Here is a 26,240-nt window from a genome sequence, read left to right as displayed (position 1 = left end):
ATGGGACATTACTCTTAGGCAATAGATTCTTATTTTAAAAAATAAAGTACATCTTTTTTCTCACAATAAATGTCATATACATATATTACATATATATTATATAACATATGATACATTATATATGTTATAATGTATATTACAAAGCTTAGAAAATATTGAAAAATAAAGAAGATAAAATAGTCCATAATCCCATATCCCAGAGACAACTTTAAGCAATAACTGCTGTTCAGTTTGGGTATAATTTTAGGTAATTGAGATCATAACATACCTACAATGTTCCTTCTTTTTCACCTGATATTAGAACACATGCATTTTCTCTCTGTGCGTTGTTTTTGGATAAAGTCAGGCAGTTTTCAGGCATGGGAGAACTCCCCAGAACGGTGTGTAACAGGCTGAGTTTTCTCCTGAACGTCTGTGTGAGGTCACCACCAATACCTGACATCTGTCCTCCTGTGTCCCTCAACGCACTCAACCCGCCGAACTGCCCAAGTCAAAACAACCTGGGAACCATCCGTGGCTCCTCGCTCTCTTTCAGCCACACCCAAGAGCCTCCAAGTCCAGAGTTCTTGCTGGGTAATACCCCTTGATTTTTGTCCTCTCTCAGCCTCCAAAGAGAGGCCTTGTCATTGTCTACTGGAATACTGAAACCACCTTCTAGTTCTCTTACCTTCATCCATCTGTTTTCCACAGGCTTCTAAGTCATCTTTCTTAAACTGTTAAGTCTGAGCTTGTCACTTGCCTGCAGAATATCTGTCCAAGGCTTAGAGTGACTTCAGGAGAAAGGCCAAGTTCTTAACAGGCTTCCATGATCTGTCTTTGTCTTCTCTCTCTTTCCAGCTCTCTGCAGACCTCCTCGCCAGTGCACCAGCTACAGCACCCCTCACTCCTACTGCTGGGATTTCAACATGTGGTTTTGTCTAAAACTCAACAAGTAGGCTGCGTGTCTTTCAGGATTCAGCTCAGAATCACCTTTTCCTTCCTTAATCTTCTCAAATCCTGGGCAGTCTGGGTTGGGTACCTGCCCATGAGTTCCTTCAGCATCTTGGGCTCTCAATCCCTGAACTTATCACACTGTATTGTAATTGTCTAGATCTGTCTTTCTATCTCCTTTCTCCCTTTAATTATCAACTCCCTGGGGCAGAGACAGGGAATATCCTTTGTGTTTCAAATGCCTAACAAAATTCCTAGCTTTGGAAAGCACTCTATAAATGATTATTGAATACATAAATGAATGAGAGCAGGAGCTATTTAAAAAAAAACAAAACAAAACCAAAAACTACTTTCTTGGTCATTTTAAAGACTACATTATATTTTATGAAATCCAAAAATTTACTCAGAAAACTTATTTGATATTTAAGTTTTCTTTAAAATTCCAGTAGAGTCATTAATACTCATATAAAATATTTCCTACATTTTGGATTACAGAGTAGTAATGTTTTGATGATCATGATATATTTTCCAATTGTTTTTCAAAGAGATTTAACCAAGTTACCAGCAGTGTTTGAGAGCTCTCACTTCCTTAAATATGAGCTTTTAAAAATACTGTTAACTTGATAATTAAAATGCTCTCTCTTTTAAATTTGCATTTCTAGATTTCTAATGAATATTTTTTCATTGTTTACAACCAATTGTAACTTAAGTCTTGTCTGTTAATGTATAATGCATAACGTCAGGCAGAACAACTCCGTAGTTGTTTCAGAAAGATTTCTTGAGAGGAGTGTGCAGGATTGATTAGAGAAGAAAGATAAATACAGGGAAACCAATTAGGAGCCTGTTAAAGCATTCCAAGAAGGAGAAAATGAGGCTTTGATCTAGAACCCTGTCAACTGGAATGGAAAAGGGGATGCATTTAAAAGACATGAATATACATAAATCAGAATAAAAGAGAGAAAATCTAAAATACTTGAGGATACTCATGTAACTTAAATAAAGACCATTTTGTATTTGATTGCAAGATAACTGGCTATTAGATATCTGTATCTAATTCAAGCCTAAATTATAAAGGGATGAAATAATTTCCTGGATGATATGGTTGAGAGAAAACTTCAGAGGAAATGAAGTAATGCGGCCCCCATGTGGTGTGGACTCATTCCCAGCTGACCCCTACTTCCTGCGGGAGGCCAGCCCACTGTGACCAGGCAGAAGGGCTGGAAGGAAGAGGCATGAGATTGAGGCTCTGACTGAGGACCCATGTGCCAGGGACTGTGCTTGATGATGGCACATATGTTAAACCATTTGATCCTCATGATAACTCTGCAGTATGAATATCATTTACATCTCCATCTTATTGATGATAAGACTGAATTCTGAGAGGCAAAGTAGTTTCCTCCAAATTACACAGCTCTAAATGGCAGAACTTGGTTTCCCCATCAGTCTGAGTCTGGAGGCTATAATCTTTCCACCTGTCCCTACAGCTCTTCCTGGGGAAGAATTTCCCACCATATCCCTGCATACAATTATTTCAAAGAAGCTTCAAAAAAAAAAAAAAAAGAGTCCTATCTGGATGATTATTTTTGGCCTTGGGAAATGGAAAGTCTAGGGGAGACAGAGGAGGATATTTATTTATATATACGGTCTTATGAAATCTCATGGGTAGCTACTTTCTTTCAATCCCCTGGACAAGTTGTTAGGGTTACCTTACCTTTCTTTTTTCCTGGCACCTACAATAATTTTACATCATGGTCCTCTAAATTTTCTGTCAGCCTAGCCAGTTAAATCAAAGTACTCTCTTAGTTACTCTTTGAAAACTATTTTCCCAAAGTTACCTGATGTGAAATGTATTGTTCCCGAAGTTGGCTTGCAGAATTCCATGCAATCTTTCCATGTACTGAGACTTTAGCTTTCTCAATCCACTTCAGAATTGACTCCAGCATTTCACTGTATTCTTCTAAATGGGATGCTGCCTGAAAAGTCATTAACATTCAGATAACAAATGTAAACTCTGCTTCGTGAGACAGAAATCAGTCTTCGATCTCTCTTTGGATACAATAATCCTACGAATTGATCATTATGATATCTGTGATATCTAAAGGTATCATGAAAAATTATTTCCTTATTGAACATCTATTAAGGACTTCCCAGTGACTTTAGGATAAAGTCCAAGTTCTTACTATGCTTGAATAATCTTTTAAAAAAATTTTCCATTCTTATCTCTTATTCCTCTATCTAGCTCTTCTCTCTCCCTCCTTTCCTATTCTACCCTCACTGAGTAAGGAGGTGGTAGGTGGGGATTATAGGTTTCAACATTATAATTTATTGGTTGCAAATCCTGATTTAACTCATCCCTGATTGCAGAAAAAAACATAATCAATTTGCAAAAGTTCAGTCTATGCTCAACAATTATGATGATGTGTGACCTGAACCAATTAAGTAAAGGCAAACATACATATATATATATTTACTTATTTATAAAAAGTCCATTTATATGAACACCTTTGTCAATCAATTTATAATATGGTTTGATATAAAATAAAGTCAGGTTTACATGTAAATCTTAGGAATACAGGCATGGTATGAAATAAGCTACACTTAAATTACACTCATCATTGTCCATATTATCTTTTCACTTATTTTTAAAAGCAAAAAATAGAAAATTGAATTTTGGCTTTAGAGAATGTTGATTACCGGCTGGGAAAACTTACCTGGCTGAGCTTAGAGAGCCGGTTATCGGCTTGTCTAATGGCCTGTTGGTGAAGTTCAGTCAGTTTTCCTATCTGCTTGGCCAGTGGTTTACCCAGTTGGCCATTCTGTTCCGAGAATTTTTGTACTGCTTCATCTAGGTCTATTAATTTTAAGTTACAGACATCCAATTCCTTTCCTAGCACCTGGATGGTCATCAAAAGGAAAGAACGTTAGACTATAGATAATAAATTTCTCCAGATTTTCCAGAATCAGAAGGATTATATTTTAAATGATTTTTGTAAAAGCCAAATATATAAGAATAATTCAACTATGATCAGTTCATTTCTGTTTCTTCAGTTGAAAAGGCAGAGCAGGATGTTTTGTAACCCTGGTGTTTATTTCCTACGAGGCTGAGAGAGCTAAAATTTTCCTTCTGTCCCACCCAAAAAGGATTAGTCACTTTATTCATTGGCAAAATGAGAACAGGGATTTAACTACCAAGAACATCCTTCATTTTGAAATTTATATACTTGTAATCCTAAACCATCATTTAGTCCTTTGACACTACATATGCATGTATATTTATGAATACAGTTTAACTGTGACAATAAATTATATGATATAAGTAGCTCTATATTATTGTATTTACAAAATTTCTTTACTGCCTGCCTTTACTCTCTGGCTTTCATGAAGCCTGCTAATCAAGGAAGCTTTTTTTTTTTTTTTTTCTGTATCTTCAAAATAAACTAATGCACTCAAAATATTTAATTCATTCAATAGCACCCCTTGTATTTCCACTTCTCCTTCCTTACCTTTTGGTCAGTTTTAGCTTGAACTAAATTATCTGTCTTTGCTCTCAGCTTGGTTAGAATAGTTGGGAGATCTTTGGCTATCTTCTGAATTTGCTGGCTGAATTCCTGACTCATGGCCTTGCTCTGTTCAACTTCTTTTATTTTGTCCTGGATCTAAATAATCAATGAAAACAGCAAAATCAACCACGGTAAAAATTGGACAATTAATACTAATACATATCTCCATCTTCAGATATTGCCATGAGGCACTTTAGGTCATCAACACTGCTTTGGCATCAAAGTGCCTCAACAAGCCAGCACGTGCCATGAGACACTTTAGGTCATCAACACTGCTTTGGCATCAAAGTGCCTCAACAAGCCAGCACGTGCAATTACAGGTTCTCATGGCTTTCCTTGCAGCCTTACTTCCCGCCATTTTACGTATTAACTGCACCTCTTTCTGCTGCTATTTCAGCAAAGGAACAAGCAATGCATGTACAGTGATTCACTCATCAGATGTTTACAGGAAGCAGTGCAGATAGCTGAGTTTGAATTCTATCTTCTCCACTTACTGACTTTGTGACCCTAAACATACAAACTCTTCTAAGCCTTTTTCTTCATAAAATGGAAGACGATTCCAGATAATTGGAGGCACACAGATTTGTGTCCATGCACCTTTTCATAAGTAGCTCTTAATGATCTGTTAACTCTTTTTCTAACTTCCAATAACCTCTGTATAACAAAAAAGCACAGAACATGTCCAATGGAAAGGAAATGAAAAATCACAGTTAATATTTACAAGTTTCTAATGGTTTTGATTTGATATGATAACATTCATATTTTGCTTATAATAAAATGTTGAAGGGAAGATGGTAAAGAAATATTTTCTTTGTATAAATGAAAGGCCTTAAAAAAACCTCTTTAAGTGATGCAGATGTAATGTATGGCATGGTGACTATAGTTAACAATCTTATATTGCATACTTGAAGGTTGCTAAGAGAGTACTTGTTAAAAGTTTTCATCACAAGAAAAAAAACTTTTATAACTATGTATGGTTTTGAATGCTAACTAGATTTATTGTGCTGATCATTTTGTAATATATAAAAATAGCAAATCAAATCTCCTTAGTAGTGAGGAAATACACCATTAAAAGAGTACTTTTTTTGACTTCATTATTTTGAGTTGAGCGCTAACGTAAATGGAATGCATGTGAATAACTCTATTATAGGGAAATTTATCCAGAGGGAAAAAACCCTGAAATTTGAACTTCTTTTTTTAAGATCTGAACTCGCCAAGTCATCCTTCCCAAAAGACCTTCCAATGTCTAAGAAGAAAAACCAAATAAGTAATACTGTAAAATATTAGTATTAAAATTAATATTTTAATACTTAAAATAGAAAATAATATTTTAGTTTAGGTCAATAGTATGATGCAGTAGAATTAGACTTTGATGAAAATTTTTAAACACTGCCTCATACACTGGAGAGTCTAAAAGGTACAGCACACTTACATGAATTTTATAGTTTTATAGTTTCTACAATGCAATACTACTTTCCATTTCATGTAGTAGTTTAGAATTATCCTCCCTTTATCTTCTGTAGACCAGTTTTAACTAAACTGCTTTAGTGTTAGGCCACCAAGAAGGTCCTAAAACCCATTATGTTTCCATACAAATGCTACTGAAGCTATTTTCCCTACATGAAAGTGTATGTTCTTTACGAGGAGTTAAGATAGAAATATCCCTCTGATTCAGTACTATGAATGGCTATGTAGCAATCTGTTAAATTAAAAAAAAAAAAAAAGATTTATTTTAAAATTTATACACATTCCTTTCCTTAGTTATTTGGAAGTTAGAGTTAGACTGATAGGACTTCCTCTAGACACAATACAGGACCCTTTAGCATGCATTTGGGGTAGAAACCTCATTCCTGGTTTTACCTTATTTTTTTAACTCTGATTTTCCCTTTTTTCAAATATCTTCACCTACTACATCTTGCTGAACTGAAACAAAAAAAGAAGAGTGCCTGGCAGACTCTGGATACTCAATAAATATTTGTTGAATACATGAAATGTATCTTTGTTCCTTTGAGTAATTTCCTTTTGGAAGCAGATAAATTATCTTTAATGTTTGACAGTATTGTTCACATCTAATATCTTCTCATATGCTTCTTGCCTATGAATAAGACCTCTAATTTAATATTATTATTTTATACTGATCTTTTTTTTAAAACTCTGTTTCCATGAAGACAGGATTGTGAAAATCACGACCTCTCATACAAGAGTACTGAGCCTATAAAAGTGTGGAAAAGTACTCTTTCTTGACCGTAGGTTTACCTGATCATGGATAGTTCCTAGGTCCAAGGCCACTTCAGCTAGCTGAAGAGAGAGTTCAGAAGGTAATATAGTATATAGACCAAGATACTTATTCTTCTGTTCTTCAGCCATTTTCTCAATGTTCTGTCGGTGATTTGTGGCTTCTGTTAGGAGAATCTGAAGAAAAGATCAACATAAGAAATTTCTGGGAGCCTGATAAGGAAATTAATTTTTATGGGTACAGAGACAAGGCTATGCATTGTTCCTCAAAATATGATTAAGTGTGGAATTAGAGAAACACATTTACAAAAAGCAAAATTTTCTTTAGTCTCAATAAGAAGCATGTCCACTTTATACAGAACAAAAGAAAGCCCAATGAAATAATACTAAAAGTCTTTTATAGAAAACATTTCTAAAACTTTTTAATTCAGTTATTTCATTGAATATAAACAGATACATTTGATTAAAAGCAGGACAATTTTTTAACATGATGGGTCTAGGGAATGAGTTTTGTACCTTAAGTTCTTCAAGTTGAGCATCTATTTCTATTGTTGGATTCCCCAAATACTCCTTCGTTTCCTGAACCCAAGATTTTACTGAATTGATTTGGGTCTCCACCACTTCTCGCTCCTTCAGCTCCTGCCTTACCACCTTTCCGTTCTTCTTCACTTTCTCCTGTATGCTTTAGAAACAATAAAGGGAGAAAGCAGATGTGGACTGAAACGAAAGGAACCCCCCCAATACATGACATCAAATTGTCAAAAACAGACATTAAAAAAGTGAAGCTGCCTATCTTTTTTCCAAGTAAAGACACTTCCCCCAAACTGCCAGATAATTTTCAGTAACACTTAAGTTTACTTCAAGTATAACAGAAGAAAATACATCATGTGAAGTGAATGATTTATCCTTGGAAAATTGAGAGCTGACATACTCTCATGCCACTAAACTGCAATTCATTTTCTTGTCGAGAGTAACCTGGAGATTGTTTGATTATTTATTTCCTCCTTGAAAATCTACTTATGGTGCAGAATCATCAGCCTTTAAAAGTAATGTGTAACGGGAATATTTGTGACTATTAGAAACTAGTCTTTAAATAAAGACTCAAACTTTGGAAATTTTATGATTAATAATGTTCAACATCCAAATTGTAAGTCTTTATTTGAATTGACATAAATTTGGTTAACAAAATTTAAATAAGTGGAGTTGGATTATCCTGAACTCATCTACAAGTGACGGGTGAATGTAGGATATGTATGAGTAATAGTAGTTAATACAGGAGTTAAATTACATAGTGACGTTTCCTCTCTGGCCCCATAAGTGAATCAGGCTGGTTAAATATCATTAAGATTAACTTTTGGGACTTCCCTGGTGATGCAGTGGTTAAGAATCCACCTGCCAATGCAGGGGACACAGGTTCAAACCCTGGTCCGGGAAGATCCCACATGCCGCGGAAAAACTAAGCCCGTGCGCCACAACTACTGAGCCCGTGCGCCACAACAAGAGAAGCACACCGCAACGAAGAGTGGCCCCCCGCTCTCCACAACTAGAGAAAACCTGTGTGTAGCAATGAAGACCCAACACAGACAAAAATAAATAAATAAATAAATAAATAAATAAATAAATAAATAAATAAAAGATTAACTTTCTCTAAGTTCACTATCAGTAAATGACTATTATTTACCTGGACTTTGGTATCATCCTTGCTCTAATCTATGTGTCATCCAATTTAGCCAATGAGTTATCAAGATTTATCAAAACCAAGTACTCAACAGCTCCCAACTGTTTACCTTTTTTTTTTTTTAATAAATTTATTTATTTATTTATTTATTTATTTATTTATTTATTTTCTTGGCTGCATTTGGGTCTTTGTTGCTGCGCGGGCTTTCTCTAGTTGCAGTGAGCGGGGGCTACTCTTCATTGTGGTGCGCGGGCTTCCCATTGCAGTGGCTTCTCTTGTTGCAGAGCACGGGCTCTAGGCACGCAGGCTTCAGTAGTTGCGGCACGTGGGCTCAGTAGTTGTGGCTCGCGGGCTCTAGAGCACAGGCTCAGTAGTTGTGGCTCACGGGCTTAGTTGCTCCGTGGCATGTGGGATCTTCCTGGACCAGGGCTCGAACCCGTGTCCCCTGCATTGGCTGGAGGATTCTTAACCACTGCGCCACCAGGGAAGTCCCCAACTGTTTACCTTTTAAGCTTTATGTCTCATGAATCACCCCATCACCCAAGAGTTCCCTGAGGTGACATGCTTCCTTCCACGCTTTCTTACTTGCTATTCCCCTGTTTGCAGAACTCTCCTTCCACCTCACTGGCTGGCTCAAGCCTGCTTAGTCTTTAGCTTAAATACCCCTTCTGAAGAGAAGCCTTCCTTGACTCCTCTCCTAGATTAGTTGCCTCTGCTTTGATTTCCCTTAGTGCCCCTCCCACGCTCCACCTAAAAGGCATCTTTAGTTGTCTACCTCTGCTGCTTGACTGTAAACTACCTGAAGGCAGAGATTGCATCTGGTTCGTTACTATATTTCTAAATACGACTAGATATGTACTAGATAGCAAGGATGACAGGAACAGAGCCCCACATTTTTAAGGTGGTCTGGGGGGAGCACCCCCAGACTCTTAATACCACATTTGTCCCTTTGGGTCATGGCCAAGTTTAGAAACAGAGAATGAGAGCAGGTGTATAGTTACTTCAGGCACCGGTCCTGCATTGCCGTGATTTCCTGCACAGTGGGTGGCTCTTCTCCAGGGGACGGCGTGGCCCCATCCCGGAGCATGCTCAGTGCTTGCTGCTCCAGCATCCGTAAGCCCGACTGTTGCTGTTCCAGCTCCAGAATGAATGTGTCATGATACTCAAGAAGAGTTAAGAGTTCTGCTTTGGAGGCTTTCTCTGCTGAACTTCCCGGTAATTTATCTTGCAGCTTATTAATCATTTCAGTGGCTTTTTTAACCTGATGACAAATGTACATACTATGAAGTTCAAAGTAAATAAACTGAAAAAAAGAGGGCAATTCCCATAAATGCCAAATTTGACACTAATGCATTGGAGCACGTTAAAGATGATGGTGTCAACTCTAAATCTCAGGAAACTAAAATGTGAACAATCTCCTTAACATGGAAGGAAAGACCACCACTATTATTCTGGGTTTTAAGATTTAATCTCAGAATAACATCAGGGCAGGGACATCCCTGGCAGTCCAATGGTTAAGACTCTGTGCTCCCAATGCAGGGGACATGGGTTCGATCCCTAGTTAGGGAACTAAGATCCCACATGCTGCATGGCATGGCCAAAAATAAATAAATAAATAAATAAAATATATAATAATAATAGGGCAATCAGACATTTCATAACATAGAAAAAGGTTTTTTTTAAAAAATTTTCTTTTACTAAACAGATAAAAGAAAAACTCTTTCCAATATTTATGCTAACATGAATATGTGCCTTTGAGTCATAAAGGAAGATGTGGCTTAAAACTTGAACCCTACTTAAAAGGGAAGATATTAAACAGGATTTGGAAAATGAGTTAAATTCCTGCTTATTTCATGGCAAAGACAAAGTGTTTTGTACTTTTTCAGGGCCAGGAAAGAAAGTGTCACTAAGAGCTTCACAAATGGGGCAAAATGGGCTTGTCTTCCTTTCAAAATGTGATTACTTGGTTTATTTCCTATTAAAATAACTGGACCCAGACTTGGGACCAAATTGCACATTGCATATGTATTTTATTTCATATTTTGGTTTTCAAGTCAATGGAAATAGAGATTTTTTTAAAAAGGCTTTTTACTTTCATAAGGCCGATTTGAAAAAAAGGAGCAAAATACCACTTTTCAAAATACATTCTCATCAGCAAGGAAACAATACTTTGAGCCCATCAGTAATGGAGATTACCTTATTGTTAAAGCTCTTCCACTCGTCCACTGCATCTTCCAGTATCTTCTCCTGGTCCTGGGCCACAGCGCGGAGCCGTGTCCAGCGCTGCCAGACAGCCGTCATCGACCTGCTTATGGTTGCTTTGCTGGTGCCATTTCCGGTTCTTTCCAGTTCTGAAGCTTTACCCTCTAAGGCCACAATTTTCTCACGAAAAGAGTTAACTACTGACACTAAAGCCTAGGTGGGGAGAGGAATAGAGGTTGAGGGGAGAGATGGTTTTTTTCAAAAGCTCTATGGATTTTGGTAAAGCCTAAAATTATCTGCAAAAGGAAATGTTCCTACATATGTTTATTTTCCTCTGGTAATTCTTACTTTTACATTTAATTTGTAATTGAGTTAGGCTTGGCTTTTTTAAAGAGGTAAGGTGAATACTTATTTATTAGAAACAAACATTCACATGCTGCTTGAGATGACATTCTCCCATTTTTAAAAACTAGCAAAAATATAAGTGAATGGAATTTGATATTTAAGTATGTCACATTCTACCTTATATTGCTGTGATATGCGTGAGACTCAAGTTATTAATTTTTGAATTTTAATTGAATTAATCTAAGTTACACCAGAAAGTATTTACTGAAATCTACTGTATCACATCTTATCAGAAGCAAATTGCTCTGAATGTGTCTTTTTAAACTTAGCTATGCATTTCTAACAGGAATCCTGAAAAGGTGACTGCATTAATTAAGTTAAAACTGCTATGAAATGTGGTTAAATGTATCCTTTTTGTGTTTAAAAAGCCCAGGTGGAAATGAAGATTTATTGACTTGTTTCTGGAACTATCATATTGCAAAGACCCATTACAGTTACAATGAAAGAATATTAAAAAAAAACAATAAAACTAACCTTGTGTTCTGACAATTTTTCTTCTGCTTCATGACTGGAAGAAGTCTTCAATAAAGAAAACTCAGACAATTTCTTTTCTGCATCATTCATCAATTCAATAACCTCTTCCCTTGCTTTCTGGTAATCCTGCCATTGAGCTGCACATCTTGAAAAAATCCAACACACGTCAATAAGCAAATTAAAATCACACATCTCTATGCAGAGCTCTGATGTCAATATGTCTAGTGATACTTAAAAGACTGAACGATAATGTATATCATTAATATATTCCTATTTTCCATGTGAAAATCCATTTCACTAGAATATAAAGAGCAAAACAACTCCAATACCTCTGCAAGAGATCTAATTGGACGTGTGAATCCTGTATTGTCCCCTGGCTTTTCTCTTCCAGGGAGGCCATTTTCTGTGCTAAGTCCTCTTTTCCAGTTGGCTTGATGAGTGGGTCCAGGTTGGCTACTAGGTCTTGGAGCTCCTCCAGATTGCTGTGGAACTGATCCTCTGTACTAAAAAATTCCATGTGGTTTTTGAGACTTTCCTCTGCACACTCCACATCTAGGCCGTTGCCTGTCAGCTGTAACATTTCGTGAGCATCGTCAAGCCAGTCATTAGCTGCTTGAAACACTTGATAGTACCTTTGACACTGACTATACATTTGAGTCAAGGTAGCCTGAAAAACAGCAAATGCAAACATAATCAACTCTCTTTTGCAATGTGTTTGCCAAAAATAATTTATGCTTTCCATTTCTTTTCCAGTCTTCAGTCACATGGATGTATGTGTATAAATGAATTGATAATCTGGTAAAAATTTTTGGTGCAATCCATTATTATCCTTCACTTTCCCTTCTGTTCTTCTTGTTATAATTTTATTATTGCAGTTAAAATAAACAAACAAGGACACAGATGGAACAGAAATTTATGATGGTTCTGAAATGTCCTCTCTTTAAAGAAAAAATATAATGCTTACTAATATGTGGCAGAATGAATATTCACCAAAGTGAAATAATACCTCATTTAGGTAGGAGTATAATAATACCAGTAGGAATGTAAACTGGTATAGCCACTATGGAAAACAGCATGGAAGTTCCTCAAGAAATTAACTGCCAATATGATCCAGCAATCTCACTTCTGGGTATTTATCCAAAGAAAACAAAATCATTATCTCGAAGAGATATCTGTACTCTCATGTTCATAGCTGTGTTATTCACAATAGTCAAGGTATGGAGACAACCTAAGTGTCCATCCACAGATGAATAAATTTAAAAAAAAAAACACACCCTGGAATATTATTCAGCCTTAAAAAAGAAGGAAATCCTGTCATTTCCAAAAACATGGACAAACCTGGAGGATATTACGCTAAGTGAAATAAGCCAGACAGAAAAAGACAAATATCACATGGTCTCACAAGTATCATATGGACTCTAAAAAAAAGAAAAAAAGAAAAAGCTGAAATCATAGAAACTTAGAGTAGAAAACTGGTTGCCAGGGGCTGCAGGGTGAACAAAATAGAGAGGTTGGTAAAATGGTGCAGACTTTTCGGAAATTCCTGGTGGTGCAGGGGTTAAGATTCCACGATCTCACTGCTGAGGGCCCATGTTCAATCCCTGGTCGGGGAACTAAAATCCCACAAGCTGTGTGGTGCAGCCAAAAAAAAAAAAAAAGGTGCAAACTTTTAGTTTTAGGTTGAATAAGCTCTGAGGATCTAATGTGTAACCTGGTGACTACAGCTGACAACAGTGTAACATATAATTGAAATTTGCCTAAAAAGTAGAAATTAAATGTTTTCACCAAAAAAAAAATAGAGATAAATATGTGATGTGATGGATGTGTTAACTTGTTAATTAACTTGAAGAAGGACTTCTTTCACAATGTATACATATATCAAACCATTACATTGTACACTTTAAATATCTTACCATTTTCTTTGTCAATTATCCCTCAATAAAGCTGGAGGGGAAAAAAGGGAGTGAAATAACACCAAACTTCCAAAACGGCATTTACCAGACTAAATAGTGATTTCTGGTAGTGAAATAGTAGCCTGTAAGTCTTGCATAGAGACTATGATAGAAAAGTTGTAGATTGGAAAGCTGACCCCTGTGCAATGAAGTCCATTCAAATCCAGAAGGAAAGGAAACACTCTAATTGGCCATCAGTGGCTGGACAAGACAAGCCATTACTGTCAAGCAAAGATGCAGAGAAGTAGTAGAGAAAGTACTTGTAAGATTAGCACTTAATGAGGAAAGAATGAGGATGGCAAAGCAAAGAATCAGTGGTGGAGGTTAGAAATGCCACCAGAACCGTGACCTTCAGTTATTTGGGCCAAGACAATCAATAAGACTACCAATCACAAGATGGCAGAAGTAGGGACACCTTAGCAGATTCAAGATTTTGGTTCAAAAATCACCAAATCAACAGAAGCAAACTTACATGACAGATGTTTTTCAAGAATGAAAATTCCAGGTAACTTCTGTTTTGATTCTTCACTCTGGGTTAAATACTCTTATCTCTATCTCTACAGCTATAGGGACATAGTTTTTTGAAAAAAATTTAACAGTGGCCTGAACCAACATGAAAAGGTAAAAATATACTAAATAGACTCTAGTTTAAGAAGTCAGAATTTTACATGATGAAGTTTACTAAGATTTTAACCACATGTTAAGTTTTTTAAAAAATTGTATGATTTAGTGTTAACCTTAATCTATGTGAAAAATAAAGTTAAATGATAGCTAAGAGTCATCGGGGGCGACCTCTACATCAGACCCTGCACTAAGAATATAAATCTGAAGAGGGAGATATTATTATCCCTCTTCCACAGAGAAAACTGAGACTTACAGGACGTAAGTAATTTGCTCAAGATCAAATAACTGAGATTAAAATCCAGGTGTGCTTTACTCCAAAGCTATAGTTACTATATTATCCTAAGGAAGGCTGTCCTTAACTTAAACGGCTGGTTGAAATCCCATAGAATCAGAGGGACAGATGTGGAGAAAAAGGGTCAAGGGATTAAAGTAAGTACACCTCTGGGCACTGTTGTATCTCTCTTAGTTTTGAATGCACAGAGCCCCAGAACAAGCCGCAATTAGGAGGCTAAGCTGGGAAGTTCTGGGCATGCTCTCATTTCTTTGTTATCTTCAAGACAAGTCATGATGGATATTCTAGTCTTGCTTCTGTTGTGCTTCAGGCAAGCCAGAGAAGAGGAAGCACTCCTCCCTGAGGAAGGGGTGGAGAGATGGGGCAACTGATGGGAGACCCCACAAGAAAGCCTGGCTCAGCATCAGGTCAGGACTGCATCACCCACCTGCCTCTCTCCATTTGGAGACTCTTCACCCAGTACTAAGCTTAGAAATGCCAGGTTTCACATTGTTTTTAAAAAAGCATCACTACTTATTCATTGCTAATGAATGAATTTTATTATTAATTCCTCACATATGGTATTAATTATACTAGTGCTATCATTTATTATCTCTCCTAAAGGAGAGCGACAACTGAGCTGTCCCTGTATTAAAACTAAAGTCAAGTCAACATGAAAATCGCATGAAATGAATACCATGAGCATAAACAATAAAAGCATCTTTTTAAGTCACAACTGAAGATGATTCCATGTAGCAGCCAAAAAAGAAATATTTAAGGAAGCAATTCTAAACAAAAAATTCAAAACCAAAGAAAATTCTCACACCTATTTACAAAGAAGCAAGTGGAAAAAAGAAAGGGGAAGCCCTGTGGTACCGACCTGTCTGGTGCGGAGAGCTTCCTGCAGGGCCCCGTCCAGCTCAGAGAGCTCTGCTAGTGTGCGCTGTAGGTCGGCAGAGATCAGCTCCTTGGCTCTCGTGAACTTCTCCTTCTCCTTGTTACTTAGTGCATTCATTATCCTCAGGCTGGACTGCACCTCCTCCTGATGGATTTGGACCTTTCTGATCTCCTCCTGGACATCCCGCAGGTTCAGGTCCAGGCACAGTGGCCCACTCAGCGCTGTCTCCACGCTCCGCAGCCAGACCAGGGAGCGGCTCAGCTCCGTCTGGAAGTCTCTGCTCTGCACCATGCGGCTCTCACACTCCATCACCATCACGCCAATGGCGGAAGTCAGCAGTTTTAACTCCTCTTGCCAGGCTTGGATCTGATGCTTGGCTTTCTCATAAGCTGAGGGATCAAGATGCGGAACAAGATCTTCGAGATGCACAGTCACTCGTTTTAGAAGAATTTCTGAATCCTGGAGGCTTCCCGCCAGGGAGTGATACACTTTGAGCTTCTCCTCTGCAGGAAGCGTCTCCTCGTTCACCTTGGCCTGCTCCGTTCTCACAACCTCTAGTTGTTTCTCTAGCTGGTGGCACATCTTTTCATGCTCTTGATAAGCACTGGTGGTGTCTTCTAATAAGCTCACCCTTTGTTCTGTTTGTCGCTTCAGCCTGTGGTACAGGGTGACGAGATGCAGCATCTGGTCTGGTTGCCATGGCTGCCCTGTGCTGCGAAAACTTTCTTTCTTCTGGTTCAGTTCATCCACTGCTTGTGCAAGGGCTGCCACCTCTCCCCCAAGGGCTCGACAACCATCCTGAAGACACAGAGCCTCTTCAACACTCAGGTCGCTGGGGACCTGGCTCACCTTGGAGAACTGGTCTTCGAGTTCACACAGAGACTGGGTTGTCAACTCGATCAAGGAATCATATTCTTTCCGAGCCAGAATTGCTTCCTGGACTTTATAGAACTTGTCTTTAGCCAAGTCGACAATTACATTGAACTGCAGGGGCAGTGCATTCAGCTTTTCGCTGAGGTAGGAATGATCGACTTCATTCAGCGTCGGCAGTATGGCCTGTCCAGTTCTCTGTAGCGTAAGTAGGAGATTTTCATATTCTGGAGATTGTTCCAGAATGTGTTGGTATTTGGCCAGTTGTGTATGCAGCCCAGCACTCTCATTCATTAGGTTGATTTCAGGAAAGGTAACAATATCTGCTTGTTTTAGCCAGTGACAAGCTTTATCAAAATCTTCCTTAAAATGCTTCCTAGAAACCAAATTTTTCTCTAGTTCTTGTAGCCGATGGCTGCACTTTTGTAAAACGGTGTCATAGACACTCTGCAATTCCTGAAGCTTCCCCAGTACCTCGCCCTTTTCCTGCTCTGTGACCCCTTTCATTAATTCGCGACCCTGGGCCCAAAGTCCCGTGACTTCATTTTGGTAAGTCTTCAGGCTGGCTTGTGCGCTCTTGCATGTTTTCACTTGTTTGCTCACGTCATCCGGTAACAGGCAGATATGTTCACGGAACGTTATCTTGCGCTCATGTTGCTGAATTTGGCTGGTCGCCTGGAACACTGCCATTAGAAACTGGGTTTTCTCAGACAAAGCCTTGTTTAAGTACTTTCGTCTCTGGCCCACTAAGTCGCTGAGACTATTCACATGCCTTTGGGCATCAGAGAGTACCTTCTGGATTATCTGCCTCTCATTGAGGCCAAGATCAGCCATCACCCTATCAGCATCCTTCAGGAGTGATTTCAGGAGCATCTGTTTGGCCTCCAGTTCGCTGCAAATGGCAAGGTGATCCATGAGAAGGTTCTGAGCCACGGCAGGCGGGGGGCTCTGCTTAAGAGCCTCAGCAATGTTGGGTCGTTGCTCTTCTGCCCAGTCCATCAGCTCCTGAAATCTGGACCGGACCACATTTAACTCCTCCAGGTTGGTGACAGACACTTGGATTTTCCTTTCAACAAGGTCCTCAAGCTGAAACCAGCGTTGTTCAAGGTGACTCGTCTGTTCTTTGACTAATTCTCTGTCATCTACATTCAGATGGTCTATCATATTCTGCTTTTGCTCTTTCAGATCTTCAACAGCCTGCTTCCTCTCCTGCAATGACATTGCCAACTTCTTCAAAGCTTCCAGGTGGATGGCTGTGCTCTCTGTATCAGATCTATATGTATATATTAAAAGACATAAAATCAAGTTAACTTTAGTTAATATCTGTGTTTGTTCATATCATGTTAAAGTGCATATCACCATCTTCTTTCTTAGCTTAGAGTGGTTCAATTCATGGCTTATCGACAGAAATGCTATAATTATTATGGAACGTAAGACCCATATATTTCCATAGCAGAAGTTGAACCAAGATAGGTTGCCCAGATACTTCTTCTAGCTAAGACTGCCCTCCCATCACGTCTGACATGTACTTTTTAGCTTCTTCCTCTGACTCTTAGCAACTGAGCAGGATCTGCATATTAACAAGTTCCCTTGATGATTTGAGGAAACACTAAATATTGAGAAACACTGATCTACTGCATTCTTGAAAGGCACTTAGAGAAATTAAGTGATCTGTGATTTATGTGCTTTCCTGTGAGAAGAAGCTCCAGTAAACAATCCAGTGCTAGATGGTATACCATGTGTAAGAAATAACCAATGGCTCTAACAGCTGCTCATGTGTGGAACTTAGATATTTTCTGTTTATCGTTAGAAATCTTTCGAAATAACTGTGAAATGCAAAGAATTCTCATCCCTTTGACTACAAAACACATATGAGAAAATTCAATCTTAGAGTCTTTTTCACTTACAAAACGATTAGTTCTGAAGTATGAGGAAGAGTGTTGGGAGGCCATATGATGAGTTCTGTTTGGGACATATTAGATCTGAGGTGTTTGTGGGTTAACCAGATGGAGGTGCCTATTGTCCGTCTGAAATATGGGTTTTTGCTGATATTGGATTTATCCCAAAGATTAGTAAAATGCTGAGCATCAAGAAAAAGTAAACAAATCAGAAAGTAGTGTACCTCCTCCAAAAAAGAAACACCCCAAACCAAAAAACCCCATGATTTAACGATTTAACTACAGCTAGAATAATGTTTTCAGTTTTAATTGCTACAAATTGATAAATCTGGGCAGAAGAAGTACAGGTTTTAACAATTATAGTGATCAGAGCATAGAAAGAGTTCCATATGATGACTCAGTGTATGTGGGAGAGAGGGAATCCTTTTCAAAGAAAAAGTTAAGAGGGTTTCAATTGCTATAAAATCAAATAAGACACACATTAATTGAATGTAGATTGTTCACTAAGTTCTAGAATACCACAAGTACAAGACAAAACTAGACTGAATTACACAGAATGTGTTACTTTACAGAATTGACAAGAAACCCGTGGAACTATAGATTCAAGAAGGATTCATGTCCTGAAATCATAGATGATAGTCCCATAACTGGTAATTAAAACTAGAAATATTCTTGGGATATTCTTTGAACTCACAGTATAACAGCTTTGAAATATTCCTTGAGGTCACAGGTAGAAATGGTGCCATTTTCAAATATTTTCCTTTTACTCACTGCTTAAATTAACACTGAGCAAGGAAAATCATGATTATGGATACAGATGACACCAGATTCTTAATAATGTTTTATCAATATTTATAATGATAGAAAATGAATGTTTAAAATGTAAGAAAGACATTTTTGATTTTTATAGAAATTAAGAAATTTCTGGCTTAGCATTTTGGTGACCCACTGGAGAATTGCTGTTACCTGGCTAAGTTATCCCATTCTGTAGTAAATTTTTCTAAGAACACTTCGACGACATTCATACAGTTGTGGTAATCTTGTGTTCTCTGGAAATCCTCTTCCCTTTGCAAGCACAGATTGTTGCACTGAAGGCACAGATCCAACCACTGGTCGTTTAAATGACTTATTTCCTTGTGTTCAGGAGATTCCTGCTTCTTGGTTAACTCATCCACCTTGTCTGTAATAGTGGTCACTGATGACTGTTTGCACTGTAGTTTCTTAACAAAATCCTAAAGGATAACAATAAAATAATGTTGAATAACCCCCCCCCCAAATAAATACAGATTGAGACATAGATACAATACCTCTGAACACTTTATGTAATTGAAGAATGTATAATGAGAGACAAAGAGAAAATCTAAAATCATCATACTTCCTTATGAACAAATTTCCAAGTGTTTAAGAATCAAAGGGTACTGTGGTATTTTCTTGTGTTACTTTGAAAAGTATAAAGAAAAACTGATAAATGTGAAACAATATTATTGCCACTAAGGAAAAGAGTTAATATTTTATCTTAAAGTGCATCCTTAGTTTTCTAAAAATTTTTAAAGTTCATGATTTTGAGAACAAAATCTAATTTATATTCTTTCCATTCTCCTTCCTGCACATGCAAACAACATCCCAGTAGAAAATAAACATGGCTGATTGTCACAGAGAAAAAATAAGTGTTACGGTTTGTTAAAAATCTGGTACAGGGCTTCCCTGGTGGCGCAGTGGTTAAGAATCCGCCTGCCAATGCAGGGGACACAGGTTCGAGCCCTGGTCCAGGAAGATCCCACATGCCACGAAGCAACTAAGCCCGTGCGCCACAACTACTGAGCCTGCGCTCTAGAGCCCGTGAGCCACAACTACCGAGCCCGCGTGCCACAACTACTGAAGCCCACGCACCTAGAGCCCATGCTCCGCAGCAAGAGAAGCCACTGCATTGAGAAGCCCGCACACTGCAACGAAGAGTAGCCCCCACTCGCCGCAACTAGAGAAAGCCCGCGCGCAGCAACAAAAACCCAACGCAGCCAAAAATAAAATAAATTAATTAAAAAAAGAAAAGAATTCTTTAAAAATAAAAAATCTGGTACAACTTCCATCAAGTTAATATACTTATAATAATTTTCTATTATATTTTAAATTATATAAATATTTTATTACATTTTAATTAATTAATTTATTTATTTTTGGCTGTGTTGGGTCTTCGTTTCTGTGTGAGGGCTTTCTCTAGTTGCAGCAAGCGGGGGCCACTCTTCATCGCGGTGCGGGGGCCTCTCACTATCACGGCCTCTCTTGTTGCAGAGCATAGGCTCCAGACGCGCAGGCTCAGTAGTTGTGGCTCACGGGCCCAGTTGCTCCGCGGCATGTGGGATCCTCCCGGACCAGGGCTCGAACCCGTGTCCCCTGCATTGGCAGGCGGATTCTCAACCACTGCACCACCAGGGAAGTCCTATTTTATTACATTTTAAATCAGTTGTATGTTAATATGTTTTATATATTAAATATATATTTAATAAATTGATAAATCCTACAGCTTTAGCAATATTGTGATGAAAAGCTAATGAATAACAAGGCTTCATGTTTGTTTAATGGCAGAGTCTTCAGGTTCTGCTAGCTAAACCACAGTTCTTTATTCAGAAATAAGCTACAGAGTGAATGTCCTTCAATGCAAGTGGCCAACTGGAGCTCCAGGAAAATATCTGAACGTTTACTTTCTGAGCTATACTTTTCTGGCACCAAATGAAAGTTGTTCTATCTCATTCCTTAAATAACTATGTGTAAGGATTGATTGACATACACCCGTCCTGGTCTCCTCTAGCTCCCCTGGAGACACGTTAATTCCTACCTTTACTTGAGACACCATGTTCTGTGCAATATTTAGCTCCAGTTCTGAGTGCCTCCTCTTCATATTCTGCAGCTGCTGATTGGCATCCTGGAGGTAAATCCAAAGCTCAGCCTTCATGTGCTTGATCTCTTCCCAGCCCTGAGTTAAGTTCTGTGCCTGGGCAAGCCTTTGTTCAATCTGCAGAAAACACAGAGGCAAAAGCTAGCAGCAATGGACAGAAACATTTATGTTCAATGAATGAGCCTGTCCATGTACACAGGCCAACACACGTGTGCACACACACACACACACACACGAGTGATAAATCCAAAAAGAATTCTTTATTTGCTTCAAGAAAAACAGATTTTATATTTAGGTTTTCTAAAGACTTCAAATGTCTAAGACTTATGCCATATGATTTCAATCAATGCTGTGAAGGTCTAGAAGTTTTAACAATTTATTAGGTCAGAAGCTGCCCTGATGGTTTTTCACATTGGGCATTTCAGTGGATACATCTGTTTGACTGAGTCATCAATTTGGTCTTGGGGTTAACTAGAAAAGACTTATATTGTTCTCTAGTGCACAGTTGCTGATACTTCTTATAGAACACTGAGTTATTAACATTTTGGATATATGTTTAGATCTGCTTCACTGGTTTTTGAAATCATATAACTTATTTCGATAAATCATTTCTGTAAAAAAAAATATAGGAGCTATATCATCTTTCTTAAGGATTTAAATACAGACTTGCTTTGGTAATGTAATAAAACATAAAAGTAAAAAAACATACATTAGTTTAATTATTTTAATATCTATATTATAATTATTTAATTATCTTAATTTCTTCATTATTTTTTTCCTTTAGATCATTTTACTATTCTGGAATATTTAATCAATTAAATACCAAAACCAAGTCTTTTTTTTTTTTTTCATCCGAACATGTTGTGTTCCAGAGTTTAAGGCAGCAGCAGCAAACACACGGCCTCTGTGGCGCCATCTGTCTGCTGCAGGCAGGTACTGCTAACTCATTACAACACTGTCCAAAGGGCCCAGATACAGCTTCAGAATTCTTAACACCACACTCAGCCACTGCCAATGAACTAGAAGGGTCATGACAGATGTTTGCCATCCTAATAGGAAGGGTCAGGAGGCCCTTTCACACTAAATATGACCGAAAGAAAACAATGGAAAAGGAGAAAAGAAAAAAAATGAGTGAAAAAATAGGAAAAGAGGAAGAGAGAATGGTAATTGAGGAGAAAAGAGAAGAGGAAAGAGGTGCAAATGTTTAGCAGTTCAATGGGACTAAATATTTCACTTCCAATTCAGTGGCATCAGTATTAGAGTGTGCCTACTTTTCTGTGACTTAGTTGAAATTCAATACATATTTATTATAATGCTTGTAGGAGCATTATAGCAAGAATACTCCAAGGAGAAATTTTTTTTCACATCTAACATTCAAGCAAGAGAATATAGTCAGATATATCCAATGTCATTTTTTCACTTTTACCATTTGTTCTGTTTGTTGAATGTCTTTTGCTGTGGTTTTCACTGAAGAGTTTGACAAGTCACACATGGTGCAAAGGAGATCTAAGTAGGTCCTTGCCTGTTCCTGCAAAGCTCTGAAGTGTTTGACCTGAAAAAACAAACAAAGAGAAAAAAAAACTTGTCAGAGTGAAAGAGATGCATGCTATATTTAGATAGCAAATATTTGTACCATTTGTGGTATGTTGTTGACATTTCAAAAATAACCTTGCTATGCTCAGTATTTTCACCATTGTTGTAAATGACATACATTAGTTACTCAAAAGAAAGCTTTCCAAACACACTGGCAGGGAGCCATTTGTCCACCAGCTGTTTCTTACTCTAATTAGCCTGTATGGTCTGGGAAAGGGGAACAACCAAGAAACTTCCACAGTTTTTCCAGATTCTCTGTTCACATTCTAGCTTGTTTTCTTTTCTTTTCTTTTTTTTTAATATTTATTTATTTATTTTTGGCTGCATCGGGTCTTCTTTGCGGCACGTGGGATCTTTTATTGCGGTGCACGGGCTTCTCTCTAGTTGTGGTGTGCGGGCTCAGTAGTCACGGCACACGGGTTCCAGAGAGCGTGGGCTTCTCTAGTTGTGGTGTGTGGGCTCCAGAGCCTGTAGTTGCAGCACGCAGGCTCTCTAGTTGTGGCGCATGGGCTTAGTTGCCGCGCGGCATGTGGGATCCTAGTTCCCCAACCAGGGACCGAACTGGCATCCCCAGTTGTCAGGCTACTGCAGGAGTTAGATGAGAAGTGATGATGGCCTGATGGAGGGCGATGGGTGGTAGGGGTGGTGAGAAGTGGCTTTCACTTACTCCATCTTTGTGATTAATGGGGAAGGAGGTACTGACTGCAAGTTGTATGGGATAAAGTTGATCTACAGAAACAGCAGGTGATCTTCCAAAATCATAGCTAATAATGGAGCCTAACTTTTTGACTCATCTCAATATATTTCCTCTAAGCTGTGTGGGTTGCCTAGACACATCATTCTCACATAAATGTAACAAATACAGATCAATTTCCCATTAAGTGGAAAGTAGCACCTAAACTTTTATCCATTGCACAAACTGACGGGTGTTTCACTTTCAATTAGTATCATTAGCCATTAACCAAAACCATCCCATCAGGTACCCATGGCTCAGAGAAAGTTATCTGTCCCAAACAGCCTTTGGAAATGAGAAGAGAATGAGATATCTGAATTTTTATTTTATAAATATATTTACTTTAAAAAAATAATGATTTATTTTAAAATGTATACAGTTGGCCTGATTCCAAAAGCATTGGGAGCAGCTTGTTGATTGTCAATGACAAAACAGTTATGAAAAATTTTTGCTAAAAATCAATTTCAAGGGCAAATCTGATAGTACTTCTTCTCATTCCCCCAAATTCACATCATGCCTTATGAAAACAAATGACATTCTTAATGGAATCAAATCAGTCTGTCACTGACTAATGGTAGTGAGGACCATATTATCATTACATACCGTATTGAGCATGTACCATGTGGGAGGCCCTGGGGATACACGATGCACCCTGGGACCCTGACCAAATTCAACTGCAGCCAATCAAAGCCTGACCAGAGTCTGACACCCTGTCAGTAGTGGAATTCTCCAGTGACACATCCAAGCTAACTAATGACCCAGGACCTGCTCGACTTTACATGAAAGCAGTACTTGCCAAAGGAAAGACTGATCAAAACAAAGCAAAACAAAAACAAAAAGAAACAACAAAAAACCTCTTCCCCTTCAGAACAACTGAGGTCCAGGTGTTTCCAATACCTCTAATTCCCTTCTCTGTTGCTTCCAAAAGGGGGCAGCCCATCTTGAGAAGCAGTGTGGAAGGGGCAGAAAGCAAAACACTGAACCATGCAGTCACTGAATCTGGGGCCCAAGAAGGATGAGCTTCCTCCTGCAACCACAGCTAACGCGGGTAGCTGTAGGAAATTTCCTGTTCTAGCGAAAGGTCATTGGGATTAATGTTATTTTCCCCCTTTTACTTCTTTTTTTGGGAACAAAGGAGAAGAATCAAGCTTTGGTCTGGATTGTTCTGAATAAAGTACATTGGAAACAAACAGCCACAAGACAATGAATGACCCAAGAAAGCTCACAGTCTAATGAAAAAGCAGAATACAGACAATCTTTACTTCATTTCTTGATTCAAGGAGAGCCATGTTTGATTTGTCCATATTCTATTTTTATAAGGTATAATACACGCACTTCTGTGAGCCATTTCATGATTTAAATAATGTAAATCATTTAAGCCAGAAAGTATACTTTGGGGGGGCATATTAACTGCACATATTCTCTAAGCAGACTAAATGAACAAGCATATTATTTTAATCTCAGTTTGAGGTTAAAAAAAATTGAATTTTTACATTACTTCCTATCTGGCAGCAACCTTTACAACTAAATTCCTTTAAAATATATTCTTTGCACTACACAGAAAAGTTGCTTAGTACAAAAAATTTAAAAACATTCCTCAAATATTCTGATGAAGTCTCAGCAGCAACATTTTAAGCATGTAGATGTCAAATTAATATGCCATAGGTTTCTTTCACATGATAACAATTAATATTTCATTCAGCATTCATTCAATAATTATTTAATAAGCACCTTGTTTTGTGCCAAAAAATGCAGGAGAGGCTAATTTTGCTTTTCTGTTTACAAATCACGTACACTGTGGTACGACATTTGAATTTCTTCATAACTTTCAGAAGCAAGCATACTTATAATCACTTTACCTATTAGAACACCGAGGCTCAGAGAAATTCAGTGATTTACCCATGGTCACCCCGTTGAGCAGGCACTGGAATCGATCTTTTGGCTACAGTGCCCATGCCCTATTTATTCGACCAGATTGACCTCAGTTGTGCGTCCGTCTTCCTGGTTAGAATGTGAACTTGACTGGAATCAAGCTCAGACCTTATTTATACTTTTATATCTCCAGCAACCAGCACAATTTGGCACATAATAAGTACTTAACATGTTTTCATCGAATGAATGAATCACAGCGTAACATAAACTTTCAGCAATCACAAACTACCTGCTTAACGGCTTCTGCCCTGCTGAGAGGGGGATGTGCGCTTGGCTTTAAATCGGGCTGGACTGCAGAAAGCCAGGCCTGGCACTGCTGCAGGGTGTCTTGTCGACTAACGTGCTTCTGAAGTTCATGTTCCAGACTCTGGTACACCTGAGACAGAACAATCATGCTGCGGTTATGAGAGTTGTTTTATATCTCTAAAAAGATCACTGGAAGCAAATGAAACAAGTCCACTTTAAATGGATCCCTCTCCCCACCATGGCCCCCAAAACCAGACACATATCTACGGAGTCTGCATATGTTCCAAAATGTTGCAGAGCACATGGGCTATGCCCCAGTTTATAACTTCTCAACCCACACATTACAACATAATATCCTGATCATGGAAAGACAAGGTGGGCAGGGTTAATGTAACGCTAGAAATGTGTTAGAACACATAAAATCTTTGAAGTAAATTGGTCAAACATAAATCGAAAGTTTTTGCAGCTTTCCCCCATGGTATAAATATTGTCCTTTTCATTTAAACTAGAAACTAAAAGTAAAAATAAAATGCCAGCTCATGAAAAGATAACCAATATTTCTCTAACTGAAAAGCTTCTGTTTTAGGGGTAGGGTAAATTGGAACTAAATTATAACACAGGGGAGGGGAGAGTTTGATGCCCTCATTTCAACTTAGAAGTTACATTCCAGGACAACAATAATCTAGAATAACCCAAACATTTTCTAATGCGTCTATTCAATTAATTAATCCTCAACCAGCCAAGCAATTTCCATTTTATCCACAAAGATATGTTGAGAAACTACTACATGTTTCCTTGAAATCAAGGTGAAATATACCTATGATGTTTTCTGAGCAAACTCTTTAT

General features: G+C 38.1%; 1 protein-coding gene across 12 annotated transcripts in view; it reads right to left on the bottom strand.

Annotated features, from left to right (window-relative positions):
• The window catches only part of SYNE1 (spectrin repeat containing nuclear envelope protein 1), a 454,100-nt gene that overhangs the window by 178,141 nt on the left and 249,719 nt on the right, over nucleotides 1–26,240 (bottom strand). For all 12 annotated transcript variants that reach the window (XM_036871084.1, XM_036871085.1, XM_036871083.1 and 9 more), the window contains 14 exons: nucleotides 25,378–25,524; nucleotides 22,317–22,442; nucleotides 20,831–21,007; nucleotides 18,964–19,229; nucleotides 15,212–17,372; nucleotides 11,814–12,151; nucleotides 11,485–11,629; nucleotides 10,600–10,818; nucleotides 9,405–9,664; nucleotides 7,242–7,407; nucleotides 6,747–6,902; nucleotides 4,434–4,586; nucleotides 3,642–3,824; nucleotides 2,766–2,903 (listed from right to left, as the gene is read on the bottom strand). In XM_036871084.1, coding sequence (XP_036726979.1) covers nucleotides 2,766–2,903; nucleotides 3,642–3,824; nucleotides 4,434–4,586; nucleotides 6,747–6,902; nucleotides 7,242–7,407; nucleotides 9,405–9,664; nucleotides 10,600–10,818; nucleotides 11,485–11,629; nucleotides 11,814–12,151; nucleotides 15,212–17,372; nucleotides 18,964–19,229; nucleotides 20,831–21,007; nucleotides 22,317–22,442; nucleotides 25,378–25,524 — 4,635 coding nt within the window. The remainder of the gene's footprint in view (nucleotides 1–2,765; nucleotides 2,904–3,641; nucleotides 3,825–4,433; nucleotides 4,587–6,746; nucleotides 6,903–7,241; nucleotides 7,408–9,404; nucleotides 9,665–10,599; nucleotides 10,819–11,484; nucleotides 11,630–11,813; nucleotides 12,152–15,211; nucleotides 17,373–18,963; nucleotides 19,230–20,830; nucleotides 21,008–22,316; nucleotides 22,443–25,377; nucleotides 25,525–26,240) is intronic.

The sequence above is a fragment of the Balaenoptera musculus genome, chromosome 12, assembly GCF_009873245.2.
Source record: "Balaenoptera musculus isolate JJ_BM4_2016_0621 chromosome 12, mBalMus1.pri.v3, whole genome shotgun sequence".
Taxonomy (NCBI): domain Eukaryota; kingdom Metazoa; phylum Chordata; class Mammalia; order Artiodactyla; family Balaenopteridae; genus Balaenoptera; species Balaenoptera musculus.
This window is presented reverse-complemented; position numbering and strand designations above follow the sequence as displayed.